Raw genomic sequence first — 25392 nt, 5'->3', positions numbered from 1 at the left:
ACAGGTAAAGCCAATACTGCCACAAAGTTGTTTCCTGGTGTAGAATTAATAAAAGCATTTCATAAGCATGTCAGAAATGATATGCCATTTATAAACCTTAAAAAATTCTAGTAAGGAGAAAGTGGTTCTTTAAAAAAAAAAATCAATGTTTTATTTTTTAAAAATAACTTCACCTCTCCAGTCCAGACCAAGTCATGGTACTGGGCAAGCTTTATAGTCCCATTGTAAGCATTTTATCAGCAGGAACTATGTTTTATTCTTTGAATCTTCCAGGACCCTTCACATAGTAGGCATTCACTAAATGTTCGATGACTCTTAAGCTGATGGTGACTTTTCTCCCAACTTAATAAAACTTTTAAGACAAAAGTAAAAATAACAGTATAAAGAACAATCCAGATTGAACAATTAACTTTCTACCATATTTGTTCTCTTTCTATATAATATGCATTTTTTTCTGACTTATTTTTTAAAAGTCTTTGACATTGCAGTACTTCAGTCCTAAATACCTAATATGGCCACAGGAGGTAAGTTTCTGTATTTTACATAAAGTTCTGAGTAATAGGATCTTCCTGATCAAGTGGCTTGGCTTTTTTAACAATATGAGTCCCCCTGGCCTCTCAGAATCTTGGCGGCACAAATAAAAAACAAATGAGCCTGAGAAAAAGAGATGCTTCCATGGATTTACATGGACATACGTGATAAATGCTACAGAGAAGAAATGGAATGGGGATTTTAGGGGTTGGCGGTTGGGGATTGTACATTTCCATAGGTTGGTTAGGCAAGGTGACAGGGAATGAGCTGTATGGCTATCTGGGGGAGGTTTTCGGAGGCAGAGAGAACTAGTGCAAAAGCCCTGAGGTGGGAGTGTGCCTGGAAAGCTCAAGGAGTGGCAAGGAGGCAGGTGTGGCTGGGTGGAGTGAGCAAGACGTGAGATCAGAGGTAATGAAAGACCGGCATTTACTCCAAAGCAGGAGTAATCAAAGAGTTATGAGCAGAGGCGGGTTAGGATCTGATTTGTGTTTGAAAGAATCCCTCTCGGTGGTCTATTCTGTAAAGGGGGCAGGAATGGAAGGCAATTAGGAGGCCACTGAAATAGCAATAAACTGAGAAAAGCTGTTGGTGCAGCAGTGAAGATGGTCAGAATCTGGTTGTATAGGTGCCGTGTTAGGATTTGAGGGGCCCAATAAATAACACCCTCCTTCCTATCCAAGTTTGGAACTGAGGGATGCAGGAGTCAGGTCGATGGAGATCAAAGTAACTCTTACTAATAAAACTGGAGAATGTGGCTTCAGAGCTGAGGCCAGGTCAGCTCACTAATACTCCACCTCTGAACTAGACTCACTCCTTCACTGGCTGGGCTGATTACAGGCTGCTCCCTGCACAGGGCAGAGAGCAGCCCAGCACAGACTCAGCTGGGAGAGTCCACAGAGAAGGAACTAGAGGGGTTTGGGCCATGGGTGCCTAGTTCTTCTCTAAAGATAATCTCAGAAAATCACTCTTTCTCCGGTGGGTGGAGAAAGAGGCAGGAGAAATACTAATGGAAGCCGTCCAAATATGAGAAATGTGGAATAGGGGATAGGTGTTCCTCCCACCACCATCTTTTAACTATAATTCCATGCCAAAACAATCTCTCTTACACTCTTAAACTGTGTGTGTGTGTAAATGTTCACATAAAGTAAATAGTATGAGGACCCCCCCCATTTTTCCCTTAACCAGCTAAAACAATCTTATTTTTTGTTTCTGTTAAATTTTTTAAAAAAATAAATTTATTTTATTTATTTTTGGCTGCGTTGGGTCCTTGTCGCTGCACGCGGGCTTTCTCTAGTTGCAGCGAGCCGGGGCTACTCTTTGTTGCGGTGCACGGGCTTCTCATTGTGGTGGCTTCTCTTGTTGTGGAGCATAGGCTCTAGGTGCGTGGGCTTCAGTAGTTGTGGCATGCAGGCTCAGTAGTTGTGGCTCGCAGGTTCTAGAGCACAGGCTCAGTAGTTGTGGCTCACGGGCTTAGTTGCTCCACGGCATGTGGGATCTTCCCGGACCAGGGCTCGAACCCATGTCCCCTGCACTGGCAGGCAGATTCTTAACCACTGCGCCACCAGGGAAGTCCCTAAAACAATCTTTAAATCACACACAGACAAACACACCCCAATTAACTCATGACAACACAACAAATATTTTTGGTTTTAGAATATTCTGGAAAAATTAAGTCTTTATGGAAGTTAGTACACATCAATAGTACAAGAATTGCTGATGACTTGGCTAAAATTTGATAAACCACCACAGAGATAATCAAAATATGCAAAAGAAAAGTTGAAACTGTAAGTTCAGACAGTGGGTTTTAATTTAGTAAACTACTGTGTACTTAGGTGAAAACCAATTAACACTGCAATTGCATTACAAATTTGAAATTGTAGTGAAGCAAATAGCTTTTATGATGGAATTGAAACACAAATATCAATAAAAAAAAAGTTCCCACTCCAATTAGGTTTCAAAACATTTGCTCTGCAGGTGGAACTCAGAGGAACAACAAAAACATTTAGAATTAACTCAATAGCTGAATAGAAAACCTAATTTCATACAGTTAGCTGACAATTGTATAGTAGTTTGAAAAAAGCTCTTCTCCTTGTTTGATGTCCCTGAGTGCGACAAGGATGACACATCGAAGTGGACTGAAAACAAAAAGAAACATAGACAAAATTAGGAGTATTAACAGATACAAGCTCATGTTTTAATACAACCAATATGGATTTTAGAGAGAGAATTTTATTCAGATTCCTTACTATCATCTTACTTCATGTATTTGATTTCCATGAGGAAATAGTTCTTATCACTGATGAAGGCATTTTAGAGTATGTTTATTTTGTATTATTTAAAAAGACCACAAATCAATTAAGTTTATACAACTGACTACTTCTTTTGAAAATGTTGTTTCTATGTTCAAGCCCTCAAAACTGGTATCACAAAAAGCATTTTAAAATGACATTTATTATAATTCAACACTTTAAAAAAATTAATTTGTATCTTTGTATTCTGCAAAGCTGGAAACATTATAATTTATGGGAATTTTAAAAAATACTTTTTATGGACACAACAAGACATAATGCACACGTTCAATGTTCCTACTCATTTAACTTTTCCTGTACTTGTTGAACAGTAATAATATTATGCCCCAGAGTATAAGGCTAAAAAAACCTCATTGTTAAATACACACACACATAGAGAGACATGAAAGTTATCAAGGTTTAAGTACAGGGAATAGTCTAAGTTTTAAATATCATTCATCTTCAAAAGACAATTTAATAGGACCTGTACAAAATAAAGTTTGCCAGCAATTGGCAGCTCAGTGAAATGATATAAAGACAATATCTTCCTATAGCATTGTTAATAAAGAACTCTTAGCTCTACAGAATTACTTATATTTAAAAATTGTTACTTGAGTATTCTCGGTAGACTTTCCACTTAATGATTGATCACAGAAGAAATGTTACAATAAAAATACAGGGACTTCCCTGGTGGCACAGTGGTTAAGAATCTCCTGCTACTGCAGGGGACACGGGTTCAATCCCTGGTCCGGGAAGATCCCACATGCTACGGAGCAACTAAGCCCGTGCACCACAACTACTGAGCCTGTGCTCTAGAGCTCGCGAGCCACAACTGCTGAGCCTGTGTGCCACAACTACTGAAGCCTGTGTGCTCTAGGGCCCGCATGCCACAACTACTGAGCCCACGTGCCGCAACTACTGAAGCCCGCGCACCTAGAGCCCATGCTCTGCAGCGAGAAGCCACCACAATGAGAAGCCCGCACACTGCAATGAAGAGTAGCCCCCGCTCGCCACAACTAGAGAAAGCCCGTGCGCAGCAACAAAGACCCAACACAGCCAAAAATAAATAACATTATTAAAAAAAATACATATATTCTTATCACTTATATGTGGAATCTAAAAAATACAACAAACCAGTGAATATAACAAAAAAGAAGCAGACTTAGAGATATAGAGAACAAACTAGTGGTTACTAGGGGCAATATAGGGGTGGGGGAATGAGAGGTACAAACTTCTGGGTGTAAGGCCACAAGGGTATACTGTACAACGTGGAGAATATAGCCAATATTTTGTAATAACTGTAAATGGAAAGTAACCTTTAACAATTGTATAAAAAATAAATTATGGTAAAAACAAAAGCAAAAAAAAAATACATATCTTCTGAATATTTCCTTTTTTTTGACTAAGTTTCTGAACCTAATAGTGAAGTAGGCAAAAGAAGTAATAGTCTAATTTGGTCCCTTTCTTCAACTGGGTGCTTCCACGTAAAATGGAGAACAGGATGCTTAAAATAATTAAAGTAAAATTTATTTGAAGATTTTGTAGGTAGGAAAAACAACAGAGTCACCTGAAACAAACTTTAAGGTTGATAACTTATAAAATACTACACAGAATAAAAGTGGGTAATAATAAGCAGAATGAGCTAAGTTAATGGAAAATTTTAAATTTCAAATAACCTACATTAACACATTAAAGTGTGATGCACATAAAAATCTAAGTTATAATTTTTCACTAAAAAAAACTTACCCCAATCTTTATATAGTTTTTTCATAGAAAATATTTATTTTTTGGGTACAGCATAAGACAGAAGATAGGAAAAGCTCTTCCAGAAGACTAACCTTTGTTTGTCATAGCTGTACGCAATGTTTGGAAGATATTGCTTCAGTTCTATAGGGAAAACTGCAGGCACATCAAATTCCTGATAACAGACATTAGCTGCTCTGTCTAGGAACAAGTACAAAATTTTTAGAAACAGAGACATTTTATAAGGTCATGGAAAACAGTACTGAATTATGGCACTTGATATATGGTTTTCTAAATTATCAGAAAATGTTCAAATTAATAATCACCATTATGTTCCAGGCACTGCTAGATTATATATCTATATACATATGTTTGGATGTTTTATTTACTTTTTGAAGATCAGGAAACAGGTTCAGAAAGGGTAAAGGTTAAGTAGAAGAATCAGGCTTCAAATTCATGTCTCCCTAATACCAAAGTCTATGTTAAATGTAGCCAGATGATCAAACTTGTAGGAAAGTTAAGTCCTAGAGAAGGTAGGTAACTCACAAACTTAGCAACAGAAAGGGGATACCAGTCTAGTGTCTAGTGATTAATCTATAACGCTATGTTGAGGCACTGACAAAATAATCTCTAAGTTAACTATTAAAAACTATTAAAATAATAATGATCGAAAGGGCAGTTATCAGTTGCCTGTATTTACTGAAAAATCAGAATAAAAATAGTAAGTTAAAGAATTCCAGTTAATGTATATCATTATCTCCCCAAATTCTCTCTTTGATATCAGCTATTATAAAGTTAGAGTTTACTCAAGGGCTTAGAATAGCTGAAATGTTAACTCAACTGCCTCTGGCACTCAGTCATATGGCAAAGGAGGAGCATTACCCCTGCTGTATTTATATCTCACAGCCCCAAGGTGCCAACTTACCATTTGAACAATTGTTGACGTACTGCCCTACAGCCAGTGGATTATGAATTTCTGACGTTAGCCATGTACTATCACTCATTTTTAAAGGGCCAAGCTGATCCCTCCCATTGCAAGATCTGAAACAGGTGAAAGCATTAGCTAAGAGATTGCTCCTCTGTATCTTAAAATTGAAAGTTAACACTAGAATCGAACACTGAAATTTTTCTTAAAAAACTTTTGTCTAATCAATAGGGCAGCTGCCTAAATGATTTTTCTTTAAAGTACAAACGCTAGTGGTCAGAGTCATTGTGGTGTGGTTCTACCTCCTATAATTAAATTTGAACATGGCAGCACCAACTTACCTATACACGACTTTTGATATTCCTTTGTCATTTCCATCAATGAGTACCCCATCCAGGCATCTAAAAATAAATGGATTTCCAATGGACTGGAAAAAGATTGGCTCGTACTTTTGATATACTGTACCTAGTATACAAGACAAAGACATTATTATAGCAACCTATAAAAATCATAAACATCATGATAAGGACCTTTCTCTGGAACATAAACATAACATGGAAGAATTTGTTTTAATTTCTCTGCCTTTTTCTAAAGTTTCACCTCCAGTCTGGACCATCAGATTCTCTTTGGCTACCTTCCCTCATTAAAGAGTGACCAATAGCAGAAGGAGCACAGAACCAACTTGCCCACACAGCCAAATAAAATATGACTATTTTGGTTAAAAAAATGTGAACACCACAATTTAGGTTCAGTTTTACAAAGTTGTGTTTTTGTTTTTATTTTTATTTTTTAAAGTAGAGTGTGATTTGTCATCTATTCAAGAGCCTTTTAAGAAAAGTATTTTATTAATAATCAATTAAATAATGTAGATATATACGGGAATAGATGAGTCTGACATTCAGGTTGTTTTTCCTTTCATTGGCAATGAAGGAAAGGAGAAAATTAATATTTACAAGGCGCTTCCTATGTTCCAGGCATGTTAATCTATTTATTTTACTATTAATTTGTTTGTTGCTGGCTTGTCCTATTTAGTCTTTACGGAGTTAGGATAGTTGTGTAGGAGGAAACTGAGACTCACTTGCTTAGGGACACAGAATTAAAAAATAGTAGAATGACTTTTTAAAAACATAGGTCTATCTGACAAACATTCACGTATACTTTCCACTACACCAAATAATATGTTTAACAAGTAACATTCTACTTAGCATTCTAGTCAATGATCTTCTGAAAAGAAGCTTCTTTACTTTTCAAGTTTAGAAATGGCAGGAAGATCTTTATTCAGTGATTTATAGGTTTAAATTTTATCTTTCATGTTTTAACCCATATCATTTTTACCTTCAATTATTAATTAGCTAAGCCAAACTGACTTATTCTCTAGTGATTTCTAAGTAATCAGTCTTAACAAAGTAGGCCATACTATAATCTCCTAAATTTAAACATTGATTAGAAAAATTTCCTTAAAAGAAAAATGCATTTATCCCAACAAATACTCCAGGATACTTTCTAATACATGAGATAATTTACAAACAGTTAATTTCCAAATCAGGGTTTAAAAATCTGTGGAAAAAAGAAAAATCTGTGGAAATCAGAGTTTCCAATACAACCCCTTACTCTAAGGATTACAGGGATAGGCATTTTGTTGAACTTATATTTTTTTATAAGATACTCTTGGCCAAGTACTAATTATGTCATTACCAGGATACATAGATACAACCGCGCCTTTTGGTACCAATCCTTTGTTAACGAAGACACCTTTTCCAGCCGAAATCAATGTGCTAGGTGCTCGGGTGACACTGAAACCCAATGTCTTATAAAGAATTTCTTCTGGTGTAAAGGTATTTTGCTGTTGATGTCTGTATTCAAGCTGTTTCACCCCTGGATGCTGAACTGACAGTAGGTCTTGATATTTTGATTTAACAGGTTCTGGAAGCACAGTCAAGATATCTGATTGTTTATTGAAATCATTTACGAATAAAGCCTGGAAAACTTTCAGTAATGTTCCTAGGACCTCTTCATCTGAGATAACTTTGTCTTTGGATTCCTCTGGAACATATCGGAGGGTCCTGAAAATGGGAAAAGTTTCTATTCACTACCCTCAACTGATAAAAGCCAGACTGTCTTGATGTCTTCTGGGTTACTGGCCTGTAAGAAGATTATTCTCATGTGTTTGAAGGGCATAAAACTAAGAAGTTCAGAAAAGAGTTTTTTAGGTTTAGTTCTAGTTACCTGACTCCGAACAATACCTACACAAGTCAACAACAGCTAATGCTTACGAAAGGCCCATTACATACCAAATTCTGTTGGGTCCTTACATTCATTACCCCATTTTTGCAGACAAGGAAACTCAAGCTTGGAGATGTTAGGGAACTTGCTCATGGTCCGAAGGCGGGTAAATGGGAGAGCCAGAAACGGAAACAGGGCTAGTTCCCCACTACACCCAAAGCCATTATGTGAATGTTATTACATAATGAGAATCCTCATATTGCAATGGCTCTTTTCACACGCGTGTAGTTTCAAAGACAAATTTAAGTTAACATTATGTATTTTGTCACATTCTCTCCCAGGAGTAATTACTTCTTTTTTGTTTTTAATTTAATTTTATGTATTTTTTTATCCAGCAGGTTCTTATTAGTTATCTATTTTATACATATTAGTGTATACATGTCAATCCTAATCTCCCAATTCATCACACCACCACAGTAATTACTTCTTTAATGATCACTTTTTATTTCCGTAAATAATTTTTAAGTATTACTTTTACTTCTTGGTTTACTTAAAGGAACCAATTTCCGCCTCACAATTCGATAGTAATGATGCAGCTGAATTCACGTTTCCGTAGTATGAAACTCTGGGAAAGCTCTTTGGTTATTAACCAGCCTTCAACGGAGCTCGTTTGCCTATTTAAGTGAGCATTACGTTGACTTCTTCCAGATCACAAGCAGGCCACTTACTAAAGCCGGCAATAACAATGATCCTACGGCCACCCACTCAGCTAGATCCCCTTCTTCAAGCGCTGAATCCGTATTCTAAATCCAATATTCCGACATGCTTTTAGTGGCTTTTTGCTCGTTTTTATACATCAGCTACTCCAAGCTATTATCCTCACAGCCGAGCTGCGCTGTTTTCTCCATACCAACTACGGAGCTGTGAAAATAAACCACGGTTTGGCTTTTCTAAGGAACTTCAAGCTCCTCACTGCCTTGGCGGAGAGAAGGCCACGCACCCTCACGCTGTACAAGTTCTTTTCTTTTTCAAAAGTTCCTATTTTTTCCCCAAACCCAGGCACCCCAGCCCCTGCAGAAGCAAAAGCGAGGACTCGAGCCAAAGCCCGCGGGCGATCGGGTCCTGGCGGACCTCGCCGCGCCGGGGACGACGGGAAATAGGCCTTAGGCCCCGCCCACCTAAAAGCCCCGCGCCCTCTTCAGGCCCCCAGCCCAACTGGGACTCCATCAGCCTCCGCCTCGCCCACCTCGGGCCCTACCCACCTCGGGCCCCGCCCACTCAGGTCCCTGTGTCGTCTTAGGCTCCGCCTGCTCGAGGCTCCGCCCACCGGAAGCTCCGCCCACCTCGGCCCTCTAGCCTAAGTCCCAGCGGCCTAGATGGCGTCGCTGGGTTAGAGGAAAACGGCCCTGGTCGAGCCGCCCCGCCCTCTCACCTCGGGTTGTGGCTTAGGTTCAGCGCGATCCAGGGTACGAAGCGGTACTTGTAACGGCGCCATCGCTGCCAGAGGCCCCGCAGCAGGCGGCCCGGCATGGCTGTCCTGTGGCGCCGTGACGAGGACGGCACGGGGGAGGCGGGTTTTCTCGGGCCCGCCCCGACCCGAGGAGGAGCAGAGGCCGCGCCGTCCCTCCCCTTCGCGGTCTCAGCACTCAGTGCCGCGCTCGGCGGCCCTGCTACCCCCTGGCCTCCTGTCGCCGTGTCTCCGTGCCTCTGCTTTATTGACCCCAGCTCGCTGAAACAGAGGTGCGTAGAGCTGTAGGAGGGCTCCTTATTCCCTTTTCCTTTCTCCATTCGCTCGTCTATTTTCACACCCACGCGCGCACGTTTAGGAGAGGATTAATTAGACCACGCTTAGTTGCAGGAGGGGCAAACTACTAGAATAACTCAACCATCTTCAAATCAGCAGGTGTTTATTAAAAAATAAATGTGTTGATGCCGTTTCCTCAGTCTGGAAAGTCTGCTTTCCTGTTCTTTGCCTGAGAGTGAGGGTAAATCCTAACCTAAAAGTCTAAATTGAACTAGTCAGATCTAGTGAAAATTCAGGCAAATTCAAGTAGCCTTAGGACTAATTTGTTCTATTCCAAAAAGGAATAAAAAGAAAGAAAAAAAAAATCTGTCAAAGTTTCTATTTCACTCTACTATATAGGATAGTTGGCAAACTCTAGAGGCTGTGCTGTCAGGTGTTGTGTTTGGTAAATTGACATCCTCCAGATTTACCTGATTTGCTAAATGGGGGCAATTCAGTTCCAGAATGTGTAGCAAACGGCATTCAAAGAGTAACTTTAAGGTCTCCAAACTTAAAAGGAGCTAAAAGGAACTAGTTGACTTCTTACCTATAGTAATATACTTATCTTTAAAAACAAAAATGTAGTTTTTGTATATATTTGCAGTGCTTTTAGAATTTTTACCATATAGTTTAATCATCTACAATGTACCTCTGGTACAAAGGACCGTTTTGCCCAGACCTTACTTATTTACTTATTTCTTTACTTTTTTGAGGTATAATTGACATATAACATAATACTAGTTTCAAGTGTGCAACATAATGATGCGATATTTGTATACATTGCAAAATGATCACAATAATCTAGTTAACATCTGTCACCATATATAGAAAATTTTCTTCTTGTCATGAGAACGTCTAAGATGTACTCTCAGTGACTTTCAAATGTACAATACAATTTTGTTAACTATAGTTACCATGCTGTACATTACATCCCCATGACTTACTATTTTATAAAAGGAAGTTTGTACCTTTTGACCCCCGTCATGCATTTCCTCCACCCCTCAACTCCTGGCAACCACCAGTCTGTTCTCTGTTTCTATGAAGCTGTTTTTTTGTTTTTTGTTTTGATTCCACATATAAGTGAGATTATACGCTGTTTGTCTGTCTCTGTCTTATTACACTTAATAATGCCCTCAGGGACCATCCATGTTGTTGCAAATAGCAAGATAACGTGTTTTTTTATGGCTGAGTAGTATTCATTGTGTATATATATATATATATATATATATATATATATATATATATATATATACACTGCATCTTCTTTATCCATTCATTTATTGATGGGCACTTAGGTTGTTTCCATGTCTTGGCTATTGTAAATAATGCTGCAATGAACGTGAGGGTGCAGATAATCTTTTCAAGACAGTGATTTGGTTTCCTTCAGATACATAACCAGAAGTAGAATTGCTGGATCATATGGTAGTTCTATTTTTAATTTTTTGAGGAACCTCCATACTGTTTTCCATAGTGACTGCACGAATTTACATTCCCACAAATGGTGTACAAGGGTTCCCTTTTCTCTACATCCTCACCAACACTTGTTTTTTGTTGTCTTTTTGATAATAGCCATTCTGACAGGTGTGATGTGATATCTATTGTGGTTTTAATTTGCATTTCCCTGGTGATTAGTGACGTTGAGCATCTTTGCATGTACCTGTTGGCTATTTAGATATCTTCTTTGGAAAACTGTCTGTTCAGATCTTGAGACCATTTTAAAAATCAGGTTGTTTTTCTGCTGTTGATAAGTATGAGTTCTTTTTTAAAAAAAAATAAATTTATTTATTTATTTATTTTTGGCTGTGTTGGGTCTTCGTTTCTGTGCGAGGGCTTTCTCCAGTTGCAGCGAGCGGGGACCACTCTTCATTGCGGTGTGCGGGCCTCTCACTGTCGCAGCCTCTCCCGTTGCGGAGCACAGGCTCCAGACGCGCAGGCTCAGTAGTTGTGGCTCATGGGCTCAGTTGCTCCGCGGCATGTGGGATCTTCCCAGACCAGGGCTCGAACCCGTGTCCCGTGCATTAGCAGGCAGATTCTCAACCACTGCGCCACCAGGGAAGTCCAAGTATGAGTTCTTTATATATTTTGGACATTAACCCCTTTTCTTCCATTCAGCAGCTTTCCTTTTCATTTTGTTGATGGTTTCCTTTGCTGTACAGAAGCTTGTTAGTTTGATGTAGTCCCACTTATTTATTTTTGCTTTTGTTGAGTTTGCTTTTGGTGTCAGATCCAAAAAATCACTGGCAAGAATGATGTTAAGGAGCTTACTGCCTATATTTTCTTTGAGGAGTTTTATGGTTTCAGGTCTTACATTCAAGTGTTTAACCTATTTTGAGTTAATTTTTGTGTATGGTGTAAGATAGTAGTCCAGTGTCATTCTTTTGCATGTTGGCTGTCCAGTTATCCCAGCAACATTTATTGAAGAGACTGTCCTTTCTCCATTGTATATTCTTCTTTCCTTTCTTGTAAATTAATTGTTGTAAATTTATTTATATGCCTGGGTTTATTTCTGGATTCTCTATTCTGTTTTATTGATCTGTGTGTCTGTTTTTATGACAATACCATTCTGTTTTGATTACTATAGCTTTGTAATATAGTTTGATATCAGGGAGCATTTTGCCTCCTGCTTTGCTCTTCTTTCTCAATACTGCTTTGGCTATTTGGGATCTTTTGTGGTTCCATACAAATTTTAGAATTGTTTGTTTTATTTCTGTGAAAAATGCCATTGGGATTTTGATAGGGATTGCATTGAATCTGTAGATTGCTTTGGATCATATGGACATTTTAACAATATTAATTCTTCTAATCAATGATAATTTAATATATTTCCATCTGTGTCATCTTCAGTTTATTTCATTAATGTCTTATAGTTTTCACTGGACAGGTCTTTCACCTCCTTGGTTAAATTTATTCCTAGGTATTTTATTCTTTTTGATGCAGTTGTAAATGGGGTTGTTTTCTTAATTTTTCTTTCTGCTAGTTCTTTATTAGTGTATAGAAATGCAACAGATTTTTGCATGTTAAAATTGTACCCCACAAGTTTACTGAATTTGTTTAGTAGTTTAACAGTTTTTTGGTGGCGTCTTTAGGGTTTCCTATATATAATGTCATGTCATCTGCAAATAGTGACAGTTTTACTTCTTCCTTTCTAATTTGGATGTCTTTTATTTCTTTTTCTTGTCTAATTATTCTGGTTTGGACTTCCAGTACTATGTTGAGTTTAAATTTATGGTGTTAAAATTACCTGTTGGTTATCTAAGTAATTCATGAAAACAGCATTCTCCTTATAACAAATAGAAACACGATAGATAAGGCTAAAAAGTCTCCTATAACCACACCCTGTAACCTGTGCTTCCAGCAATCCTGGTGCTTACCACTCTCCTCAGAGGTTATCGGGCTGATGTGTTTTCTGCCAATCATATTTCTATGTATGTACCTATCTGTGTATGTTCCTGTAGAAAATCATAGAATTGTGTGTGAGTGTGTTTTGTATATTCAACTTTTATTTATTAAAGATATATTTTGGAATCTCCCCTTATTATTTTGTATGAATATACTTCATTCTTCTGTTTCTGAGGTTTCACCTTTGAGTTTAATATTTACTGTAATTTTCTGGTAGGTATAATTTATAGAGTTTAAAAAGTTCTCTTCTATTTTTGATTTGTCAAGAATTTTTGTCTTAAGTTTTAAATGAATGATGAATATCAAATGCTTTTCTTTGCTATTTATTGAGATGATCACGATTTTTCTCTGTTTTCCTGTTAATAGAGTGAATTATAATGACACACTGTCAAATGTTGCACCATCCTTGGATTCCTGAGATAACCCTACTCAGTTGTGAGTAACACTTTGGTCATACCCTATCGGTTTTTATATGCTTTTGTTGTCATCTCATGTTTATTTTGAAGTATTTTAAAATTTTTGGTTTCATGGCTTGTTTGTAGTTTTATTTCAGGTTTCGGTATTAAGCTTATGCTGACCTCCTAAAATGAGTTAAGAAGTGTTTTCTTCTCTACTTTCTAAAAAAAAAATTTTTTTAATATAAGATTGGTGTTATTCCTTTATTAAATATTGATAGAATTCTCTGGTGAAACTGTGGGTTTCTAGTTTTCTTTGATAATGAATTCAATTTCTTTTAAAGATGTAGGGTTATTCAGAATTTCTGTTTCATCTTGTTTCAAGTTTAGTCATGGAATTTTGTTCATTTCATCTAAGTTGTCAAATTTGGTAGCATAAAGTTGTTCATAAATATAATGTTACTATCCTTTTAATGTCTATATGATCTGTAGTGATAATTCATTCCTGATTTTGGTGATATGTGTTTTCTTTTTTCTTTCATCATTGTAACTGGAAGTTTGTGGATCTTTTCAAAGAAACAGCTTTTGACTTTATTAATTTTCTCTGTTGTTTGTCTATTTTCTATTTTGGCCATTTCTCTTTGTTATTATTTTATATGTCCTACTTACTTTGGGTTTATTTTGCCCTTTTTCTAGGTTCTTAAAGTAGAACCTTAACATCACTGATATTAATCGAGTTTAATATTTACTGTAATTCTCTTCTTTTCTAATATATGCATCTAAAGTTAAAAATTTCCTTCCAAGCATTATGTTTGCTGAATCCCAGGAATTTTGATATATTGTATTTTCATTAGCATTCAGTATAAAATATTTTTAAAATTTCCTTGTGATTTATTTTTTGATCTATGAATTATTTAGAAGTGTTTTTTATTTTATTTATTATTTTTTTAATAAATATATTTTATTATTTATTTATTTATTTTTGGCTACGTTGGGTCTTCATTGCTGTGCTCAGGCTTTCTCTAGTTGTGGTGAGTGGGGGCTACTCTTCGTAGTGGTGCACAGGCTTCTCATTGCAGTGGCTTCTCTTGTTGCAGAGCATGGGCTCTAGGCACACGGCCTTCAATAGTTGTGGCACATGGGCTCAGTAGTTGTGGCTCGGCTCTAGAGCACAGGCTCAGTAGTTGTGGTGCACGGGCTTAGTTGCTCTGCAGCATGTGGGATCTTCCTGAACCAGGGCTCGAACCCATGTCCCCTGCATTGTCAGATGGATTCTTTTTTTTTTTTTAACATCTTTATTGGAGTATAATTGCTTTACAACGGTGTGTTAGTTTCTGCTGTATAACAAAGTGAATCAGCTATACATATACATACATCCCCATATCTCCTCCCTCTTGCGACTCCTTCCCACCCTCCCTTTCCCACCCCTCTAGGTGGACACAAAACATTGAGCTGATCTCCCTGTGCTATGTGGCTGCTTCCCACTAGCTATCTATTTTACATTTGGTAGTGTATATATGTCCATGCCACTCTCTCACTTCATCCCAGTTTACCCTTCCCCCTCCCCGTATCCTCTAGTCCATTCTCTATGTCTGCGTCTTTATTCCTGTTGGCAGGCGGATTCTTAACCACTGTACCACCAGGGAAGTCCCTAGAAGTGTTTTTAATTCCCAAATATTTTGGATTTTCCTAGATATCTTATTGTAATTGGTTCTTAATTCTGTTGTGGTCAGAGAACAAGTATGTTTTCAGTTCTTTTAAATGTATTGACTTGTTTTATGTCCCAGGATATGCTCTCTCTTGATGAACATACCAAATGCAGTTGAAAAGAGTGTATATTTTGTAGTTGTTTTGTCTTTAATGATTTACATAAAATTTTAAATACAAATAAATGAGAAACAACAGACAGGCAGACAATTTTCTAATATATAATATACAACAAGCAAAAGGTTAGCATTGGTAGGCATAGAGATGTGCTGCTGTCCAAAATTGCCCTCTTTGCTCTGATTCTTTACCCCTACTTCCTATTGTTTCCAGTCTCTTGAAATACTCTACCCAACTAAAGATATGTGTGCTGTATTTTTTCATTTAAAGGCCATTTATGCTATTAATCACAAAAATGCCATGTAGGATAGATAAACTTTATTATTAATATCCTAAAAATCCACAAATAGTGTCCCTAAATGGATTGTAACTTCCAGAGTTCAAAATGATTTCAACAAATAATTTATTGAACACCTACTACATCTCGGGCTCTAGTGTAGGAGACAGATACTAAACACATAAATAATATCAGATAGCGATTAGTGCCCTGAAGAAAATGAGGTAGGGTACTGAGAAGGGAGTGGGATGAATAATTTTGTGTGTGTCATCTGTTTCGTCCTGGGACTTCAGCCTCTTTGTAAGGGTCACTTGGGGTGGGAATAGGGGTAGCAACATTGGCTAGGGTGGTGCCATGTATGACTGAGACCTAAATGACAAGAAGGCACCAAAGTTGGGAAGATCTATGGGGAGAGTCTCTGGATAGGAAATGCAAAGGCACTGAGGTGGGGAGGAGCTTGATATATTCAAGCAAGGAAAAGAGGGCCACATGGCTGGAACATGGTAGTAAAGGAGAGGGGAAAGGTGATGTCAGGGAAGTGGCCAAATCATGGAGGGCCTTGGAGGTTTGGGTGAGGATTTAGCATTCTTAGTGTACGTGGGAAGTCATTGGAGGGTTATGAGCAGAGACATAACATGATTTGATTCTTGTTTTTAAAAGATCACTTTGAGTATTTTATGGACAATTAGATGGGCAGTTACCACACAAGGAAGGTTAATTAGGAGGCTAGTCCAGTAGTTTAGGTGACAGATAATGATAGCTTGGACTAGAGTGGTAGCTGTGGAGATGGAGAGAGTGGATGGCTTAGGATTATATTTTGGAGGAGCTGGCCGGACTTGATGATGGATTGGGTGTGGGAGGGTGAAGTTTTAAAATACCTGTGAGAAATGACAAGTAACTAGTTGAATATCCATATCTGGAGCTTTGAAATGAAGCCATAGCTGGAGATAAAATTCAGAGTCTTCAGCCAGAGGACATGAAGAAAAAGGAGACGGCAAAAATGTAGATGGATCAGTGACCATGAGTTTTACAAGATGCGGGCCCATGATGACTTGATTAAAAGCAGTTTTGGTGAAAAGTTTGAGTGTGTTGGGGAGAACATGTGAGGTGAGGAAGGAGAAACAAATGTACACAACTCTTTTAGTAAGTTTTACTGAAAGAGAAGCAGAGAAATGGAGCCAAAGGTGAAGGGAAATTTTGTAAGATGAAAGATCCTATAGCATATTTGTGTGCTGATGAGAATGATCCAACAGAAAGAAAGAAATTTATATAGATGTATGAGTAATTTCCAGAATAAAGTTCTTGAAAAGGTGGGAGTGGATTCAGAGCATAAGTGGAGAGGTTGTCCTCTGACAGGAGCAGGGATACATCTTCAACTGTAGTAAGAGGGAAGGAGGAGAATCTGGGCTCAATGGATATTAGGGGATTTGGTTGGAGAAAGTTGAGGGCTAAATCTGGTGGCTTCTAGTTTCTCACTGACCTATGAGGCAAAATCTTCAACTGAGAATAGTTACAGGGGAATATTGGAGGTTTGAGATGAGAAGGTAAGATTTAAAATAGCCCAGAATTGGAAAGCCAGTCTTGTAGGGAAATGCAGGAGGGAACTGCTGAACTACTTTGAGTGAACCCACCAATGTTTATCTGCTCCTGGGCAAGCAAGGAAGGGTCCTCTTCCCACCCCTAGAGGAGGGCGTTAAGGTTTTTTCTCTGTGGAAAGTGATGAAAAGACTGAGTTTATGTTGACAGACTAGCAGATATTCAAACATTTTATGAATTCTTGGCAGTATTTATCCACTTAATATTCTTTATGGGCAAGATCAGTAAATAACTAAGAGCTTTGACTTTGTCCAAGAAAGAACTGTTTTTCAAACTATAAACTGGAGGACAGGCTTACTTTGCATGAATCATGATTTCACAGTTCTCTGCTGTAAGAGAGTGGATGTTAAAAGTTAGTGGGTATTCTGGAGGCTATTTGAATAGCTACATCATCTCATGTGGGTAACATAACTGGCAAATATTTATTCATTGATAACTATGTGCCTAGGTACAGCTTCAAAAGATTATGGTGTAGTTGGAAAACATATAATTTAGAAAAAATTAAATATTAATTACTATAGAATTTGAGTATGAATTACTGGAGTTAAGGAGTGCCTCAAAGAGAAATAGGTAGAGGAGAGGTGGAAAGGAAGGGATAGCATAAACCAGCAGTCCTCAAAGTGTAGCCTAGGGACGCTGGGGGTCCCTACGATCTTTTTAGAGATTGGCAAGGTTAGAACTATTTTCATATTAGTACTAAAAGGTTATTTGCCTTTATTCCCATTCTCTCACAAGGGTACAGTGGCATTTTCTAGGGGTTACATGATATGTGGTAAGACAGATTGAATGCAGAAGCAGATATGAGAATCTGGCTATCTCTTATTAAGCAGAAATAAAATAGATTTGCAAAAATATTAAAATGCCATTCTTTTCACTATTTGGGGGGGATTTAGCTATTTTTCATAAAAATAAGTTATCCATATTAACATGTAATAGATTTTTTAATTGTTATTTTTAATGAGTTAATAAGTAAATATTTTAAAATTTATCAGTTTTAATATGATACAATAAATATCAATAGATATAACCCACATAAACAAAAGCTCCTTGGGGATTCTCGTAAATTTTAAAGGTATAATGGGGTCTGAAGACAAAAACGTTTGAGAATTGAGTGTTAGAGCCACATACTGTGATGCAAAATTTTGAGAAGGAAAGTTTGTGACAAGGCAGTTCATTAACTTTGGATATTGAAGTTAATGCCAATTCTATGAATTACAGTAGTATATTGCATGTTGATAAAATTAGACACAAAGTATTTCGAAGTTATTTTGTGCTTTAAGATCTAAAATACTGCATGAGGGACTTCCCTGGTGGTGCAGTGGTTAAGAGTCTGCCTGCCAAATTCAGGGGACACGGGTTCGAGCCCTGGTCCGGGAAGATCCTACGTGCTACAGAGCAACTAAGTCCGTGCGCCACAACTACTGAGCCCACGCTCCTAGAGCCCGTGCTCCGCAACAAGAGAAGCCACCACAATGAGAAGCCCGCGCACCACAACAAGAGTAGCCCCCGCTCACCGCAACTAGAGAAAGCCCGCACACAGCAACGAAGACCCAACGCAGACACAAATAAAATAAATAAATAAATAAATTTATAAAATACTGCATGAAATACTTACCTGGCAGGGGAGATACCATGATCCCAAAGGTGGTTTTCCCATGGCGAGGCTTATCCATTGTACTCTGGATGTGTTGACCCCTGTGATTTCCCCAAATGTGGAAAACTTGACTGCATAATTTGTGGTAGTGGGGGACTGTGTTCATGCTCTCCCCTGAAAAAAAAAAAAAAGTAAAAGTAAAAGAAAATAAAATACTGCATAAAAAGGAGAAGAAAAAAATGGTCTCTACTAGTCTGTGAATTAGCAAAACTCACCTCTGCCTCCAGCCACTTTACTGCCATCTAGTGGAAAATGATTATAATAACTATACAGATATTTAGGAATGATGCCCTAGAGAGCTGTGTATTAGTACACAGTTGGTTATGGCAGTTTTGAATATATCAGCTGGAAGATTCTATGCCATTGGCTCTCAGCTGCTTCTCAGACCGGAGTATGAGACCAAAACGTTTGAGAACCATTGGCATGAGCAAAACTGCAGAGGTGGGAATGAATACTGTGGGTTCAGAGAACAAGAGTGTAACAATCTGAGTAGAGCAAAAATTTGCATTAGGAATAGTAGGCAATAAAATTTTTAGGCAGAGTAAGATCAGACCATTAGAAAATCTTGAGGTAAGCGGTAGGTAGTCATTGAAGGTTCTTAAGCAGAGCGCTAGCATGTAGGAATAGTTTGGGAAGCTCAGACGAACAGTGGTTGGCAGGATGGATGGGTGAATGGCTGGATGGGTGGGTGGGTGGCAATTCAAGAGCAAGGTGGTCTTGAGAACAGGAAACCAGGAAAAAGGCATCAAGTGTCTTTTTAGGACTTCTCCTTGGTTGTAACTGTTACTCTTGTCTGAAGGGGATAGGAGAATAAGAATGTCCTGTTCTTATTCTTAAACTGAGTCTAAGTTTTTGATTGGAAAAATGGAATTATAAGTGAATTGCCTTAGTTTTTTTAGTTTTCTAAGAGGAACACTGAGCTAACTGCTTATTCCTGAGAAAGAGGTGATGTAAACTCTGATTTTCAGATATTTGGCAAAGTTAGTACACTGTTAAGATCATCCTTTAATTAAAGAAAACTTTTACTCTGCTGCCCTCTTCTGGATGTTGTGTAATTCCCTAAATAGTTCTTTCACTGGTGGTCAATTAGTGTAGGCTGAATTGCCACTGAAATGCAGGAACCCAGCTGCAGGAAAAGAAAAAAGAAAAAAAAAGGAAATTAAGGTAAAATACAAAAAAAGAAATGACACCAAACCAAAGAATATACAAACATAAATATTTTCCCAATTTTTTATTTTGAAAATTTCTAACCTACAGAAAAGTGCAGTGAACAACCATATATCTTTTATGTAGGTTCACCACTTGTTAACATTTTGTAACAATTCCTCTCTCTCTCTCTTTCTCTCTCTCTCCACACACACATATATAAGAATGACATTTTCGGGCTTCCCTGGCGGCGCAGTGGTTGAGAATCTGCCTGCCAATGCAGGGGACACGGGTTCAAGCCCTGGTCTGGGAAGATCCCACATGCCACGGAGCAACTAGGCCTGTGAGCCACAGCTACTGAGCCTGCGCATCTGGAGCCTGTGCTCCGCAACAAGAGAGGCCGCGACAGTGAGAGGCTCGCGCACTGCGATGAAGAGTGGCCCCCACTTGCCGCAACAGAGAAAGCCCTCGCACAGAAACGAAGACCCAACAAGCCAAAAATAAATAAATAAATAAATAAATAAATAAATTAAAAAAAAATGACATTTCCTACATAATCACATTACCATTATATCTTTAAAAGTGAACAGTAATTCAATATCATGAATATAGCCCATATTTAAGTTTCTCTAATTTCAAAAATACCTTTTATAACTGTTTGTTCTTTTATTATTTGTTTTTTAAACTGGGTCAAAGTTAATCTAGTCTAATTTAATCTACCCCTGCTTTTGTTTTTCATGACCTAAAACTTTTATGAATACTGAAATTGAATCAGTAATTTAAAAACTCCCAATAAACAAAAGACCAAATGGCTTCACAAGTGAATTCTACCAAAAGTTTAGAGAAGAGTTAACACCTATCCTTCTAACACTATTCTAAAAAATTGCAGAGGAACGAACACTTTTGAATTCATTCTATGAGAACACCATCTCCCTGATACCAAAGCCAGACAAAGATATCACAAAAAAGAAGATTACAGGCCAATATTACTGATGAACATAGAGGCAAATATCCTCACAATATCACTAGCAAACTAAATTCAACAATACATTAAAAGGATCATACACCATGATCAAGTGGGATTTATCCCAGGAATGCAAGGATTTTTCAGTATCCATAGATCAGTCAATGTGATATACCACATTAACAAATTGAAGAATAAAAGCCATGTGATCGTCTCATATGGAGATGATCATAGATGCAGAAAAAGCTTTGGATAAAATTCAACATCCATTTATGATAAAAACTCTCCAGAAAGTGGGCATACGGGGAACATACCTTGACATGATAAAGGCCATATATGACACACCCAGAGCTAACATCATATTCAATGGTGAAAATCTGAAAGCATTTCCTCTAAGATCAGAACAAGACAAGAATGCCCAGTCTCACCACTTTTGTACTAGCCACAGCAATCAGAGAATAAAAAGAAAAGGAACCCAAATTGGAAAAGAAGAAGTAAAACTGTCACTGTTTGCAGATGACATGATACTATACATAGAAAATCCTAAAGACACTACCAGAAAACTACTAGAACGCATATCAATGAAATCAGTAGAGTTGAAGGATACAAAATTAATATACAGAAATCTGTTAATTTCTACACACTAACAACAAAATATCAGAGAGAGAAATTAAAGAAACAATCCCATTTACCACTGCATCAAAAAGAATAAAATACCTAGAAATAAACCTATCTACAGAGATACAAGAGTCATACTTGGAAAATTATAAGACACTGATGAGGGACTTCCCTGGTGGTCCAGTGGTTAAGACTCTGTGCTCCCAATGCAGGGGGCCTGGATTCGATCCCTGGTCAGGGAACTAGATCCCACATGCATGCTGTAACTAAGAGACTGCATGCTGCAACTAAAGAATCCACATGCCGCAACAAAAATCCCACATGCTGCAACTAAGACCTGGTGCAGCCAAAAAAAAAAAAAAAGACACTGATGAAAGAAATTGAAGATGACACAAACAGATGGAAAGATATAGCATATTCTTGGACTGGAAGATTCAACATTGTGAAAATGACTGTACTACCCAAAGCAATCTACAGATTCAGTGCAATCCCTATCAAAATACTAATGGCATTTTTCACAGAACTAGAACAAATAATTTTAAAATTTGTATGGAAACACAGAAGATCCCCAATAGCCAAAACAATCTTGAGAAAGAAGAATGGAGCTGGAGGAACCACACTCCCTGACTTCAGACTATACTATAAATTACTGTAAAGCTATAGTAATCAAAACAGTATGGTACACAGGGAGATCAGCTCGGTGCTTTGTGACCACCAAGAGGGGTGGGATAGGGAGGGTGGGAGGGAGACACAAGAGGGAGGAGAGTTGGGGATGTATGTATATGTATAGCTGATTCACTTTGTTATACAGCAGAAACTAACACACCATTGTCAAGCAAGTATACTCCAATAAAGATGTTTAAAAAAAAAAAACAGTATGGTATTGGCACAAAAACAGACACATAGATCAGTGGAACAGGATAGAGAGCCCAGAAATAAACCACGCACTTATGGTCAATTAATCTATGACAAAAGAGGCAAGCATATACAATGAAGAAAAGACAGTCTCTTCAATAATTTGTGCTGGGAAAACTGGACAGCTACATGTAAAAGAATGAAATTAGAACATTCTCTAACACCGTATACAAAAATTAACTCAAAATGGATTAAAGACCTAAATGTAAGACAGGATACTATAAAGCTCCTAGAGGAAAACATAGGCAGAACACGCTTTGAGATAAATTGCAGCAATATTTTTTTTGGATCTGTCTCCTAGATTAATGGAAACAAAAACAAAAATAAACAAGTGGGACCTAATTAAACTTAAAAGCTTTTGCATAGCAAAGGAAACCATACACAAAACAGAAAGACAACCTACAGAATGGGAGAAAATATTTGCAAATGATGTGACCAAAAAGGGGTTAATTTCCAAAATATATAAACAACTCATACAGCTTAATATCAAAAACAAAAAACAAAAAAACCAACCCAATCAAAAAAATGGGCAGAAGGCCTAAATAGGCATTTCTCCAAAGAAGACATACAGATGGCCAACAGGCACGTGTAAAGATACTCAGTATCACTAATTATTAGAGAAATGCAAATCAAAACTGTAGTGAGGTACCGCCTCACACCAGTCAGAATGGCCATCATCAAAAAGTCTACAAACATTAAAAAAAAAAAAAAAAAAAGCCTACAAACAACAAATGCTGGAGAGGGTGTGAAGAAAAGGGAACCCTCTTGTACTGTTGGTGGGAATGTAAGTTGATACAGGCACGGTGGAGAACAGGCACTTTTCAAACTGCTGCTTTTACACTGGTCCCCAGGGCAAGTGAGTCTGCACGTGAGCCCTTTAAGAGAAATGTCTCAGTTCCGTACAGCCCTTTGGGTCCCCTGGACATGAGCCCTGTTGGTTTCCTAAGCCAGACCTTTTGGGGGCTCATCTCTCCACTGCAGGTCCCAAGGGTTGGGGCACCCAATGTGGGGCACAAACCCCTCACTCCTCAGGGAGAAGCTCTGCATTTTTGACATCCCTCCTGACTGTGGGTTGCTGCACTGAGGAAGGGGTTTTAGTGAGATCACTTCTCTGCCTCTGCCGCCTGCCTCAATGTGGCCCTTTTATCATTTGTCGTGAAGGAGCTGGTCAACTAGTTTTCAGGTCTTTTCCAGAGGGAAATATTCCATATGTAGTTGTAGATTTGGTGTACCTGTGGGAGGAGGTGAGTTCAGGATCTTCGTACGCCACCATCCTGGACCACCTGTGGCCTGTAGTTTTCTTTTTTGTAGTGTCCGTATCTGTCTTTGGTATCACGGTAATGCTGGGCTCATAAAATGAGCTTGGGAGTGTTCCCTCCTCTTCAGTTTTTTTGAAGAGTTTGAAAAGGATTGGCGTTAATTCTTTAAATGTTTGATGGAACTCACCAGCAAAACCATCTGGTCCTGGGCTTTTCTTTGTTGAGAGGTTTTTGTTTACTGATTCAGTTTCCTTACTTGTTATTGGTCTGTTCAGATTTTCTCTTTCTTCATGATTCAGTGTTGTTAGGGACATTGTATTCTGCCCTGATGCTGACATCACTCTCCCCTCATACTTTCTTATCTAGATAATGCGGTTGTCTTCGGACTTTCTGCCTCTGGTACCGCCCCTTTGATTCCTTGTTCAAGATACTGCTGGAGTGATCTTTATAAAATGCAAATATGGTTGTGCTACTCCCTGCCAAAGATTTTTCAATATTTCCCCATACCTCATTATTCCTCCTCCTTTTCTTTCTTTCCCTTTCATCCTAGTTACAACCCTCATCCTCTGAGTATGTCTACGTAGATGTTGTGAGATTTAATTAAGCAAATTGACTTTAAGGGAAAATAGCACTTAGTTATCTCAAAAATAAACTCCAATACGAATTTCAGCGTTGTGGGAAAAGAACTTTGGGGCATGAAGACTTTGCCTCTTATGTCATCGGCTTAGCCTAGTTTTATCTCTACAGGTTTGGCAAAGCTATGAACTGAGGGCCATGGGGCATGGGCCACAGTAATACCAGGTTGATTCCAAGTGATGAGACCGGCTTCAGTTGTGGATGAAGTTCTTTAGTCACAGATCATGCAGAGTACCTACTGTAAAATGAAACTCACAGACTAGCTATACCACTGTGATGGCATATTTGTTTGTTTTTTTAAGATTTTATTTATTTGTTTTTGGTTGCGTTGGGTCTTAGTTGCAGCTTGCGGGATCTTCATTGAGGCATGCTGGATCTTTTGTTATAGCGTGCGGGCTCTTCCTTGCAGCACGCGGGCTTCTCTCTAGTTGTGGCGTGTGGGTTTTCTCTTTTCTAGCTGTGGCGTGCAGGTTCCAGAGCACGTGGGCTCTGTAGTTCGCGGCATGCAGGCTCTCTAGTTTAGGCACGTGGGCTCAGTAGTTGTGGCCCACGGGCTTAGTTGCCCCGCGGCATGTGGGATCTTAGTTCCCAGACCAGGGATCAAACCCATGTCCCCTGCATTGTAAGGCGGATTCTTTACCAGTGGACCACCAGGGAAGTCCTGCATATTTGAATGCTATATACATAGTTTGCTACATAATAATTAGGCTTTAGCAGTAAGCATTTCACATTAGTGCATAAAATTAGACATTAATTTTCTCTTCATAGGTTAGTTCTCTAGCATCTATAATCAGCATCTCCATTTCCCCCTTATCTCATATATCTCAGAAGACAAAAGTCCTGGATCCAGTTTCCTAAAGCTGAGATTTCACTCTGATTTTCTACTTCATTTTTTGTTTTATAAGCCTGGACCCAGGTCAGAGGTCAAAAAGTAGCTAGTCACAGGCCAGATCAAGCATATGAGTTTTGTTTAGCCTACTGTTCCTTATAAAATTTAAAATTAGTTTCCAATGTGTAAACATCAAGAAATTGCATGTAAAATCCAGATCTCTCCAGCTTCTTTTGAAAATTTAGAGGCTTTGGAAACACTGGACTTTTTTTTTTTCCTTCCAACATGGCAATCATGGACCCCCTTGGACATGAATTTGGCATGAACTCTCAGGTCAGCCAAAAGCTCTGCTAAGGACACTTCTAGGCCCACAGGCATTTGAGTCTG

General features: G+C 38.3%; 1 protein-coding gene and 1 long non-coding RNA gene across 7 annotated transcripts in view; one reads left to right on the top strand and one right to left on the bottom strand.

Annotated features, from left to right (window-relative positions):
• Positions 1–2320: 2320 nt before the first annotated feature.
• On the bottom strand, positions 2321–9274 carry SETD9 (SET domain containing 9). Of its 2 annotated transcripts, none has more exons than XM_082382461.1 (6): positions 9143–9274; positions 7183–7550; positions 5829–5952; positions 5488–5603; positions 4658–4763; positions 2321–2666 (listed from the first exon to the last, which is right to left on the bottom strand). In XM_082382461.1, the coding sequence occupies exons 1-6, from the start codon at positions 9238–9240 to the stop codon at positions 2579–2581; spliced, it is 900 nt and encodes a 299-aa protein (XP_082238587.1). In that variant the 5' UTR covers positions 9241–9274; the 3' UTR covers positions 2321–2578. The 2 variants fall into 2 exon arrangements, with proteins under 2 accessions (XP_082238587.1, XP_082238588.1); XM_082382462.1 differs by having other exon boundaries at positions 7183–7410; positions 9143–9263.
• Positions 9275–9311: 37 nt separating this feature from the next.
• LOC309624411 overlaps positions 9312–25392 on the top strand; it is a 76675-nt gene continuing 60594 nt past the window's right edge. For 4 of the 5 annotated variants that reach the window (XR_014241878.1, XR_014241879.1, XR_014241880.1 and 1 more), the window contains exons 1-2: positions 9312–9450; positions 13259–13327. This is a non-coding gene — a long non-coding RNA (uncharacterized lncRNA). Of the gene's footprint in view, positions 9451–13258; positions 13328–20008; positions 24562–25392 lie in introns of those variants that run through there. The other variant, XR_014241882.1, reaches the window with a different exon arrangement.

The sequence above is a fragment of the Balaenoptera borealis genome (genome assembly GCF_965194805.1).
Source record: "Balaenoptera borealis genome assembly, chromosome: 2".
NCBI classification, from domain to species: domain Eukaryota; kingdom Metazoa; phylum Chordata; class Mammalia; order Artiodactyla; family Balaenopteridae; genus Balaenoptera; species Balaenoptera borealis.
This window is presented reverse-complemented; position numbering and strand designations above follow the sequence as displayed.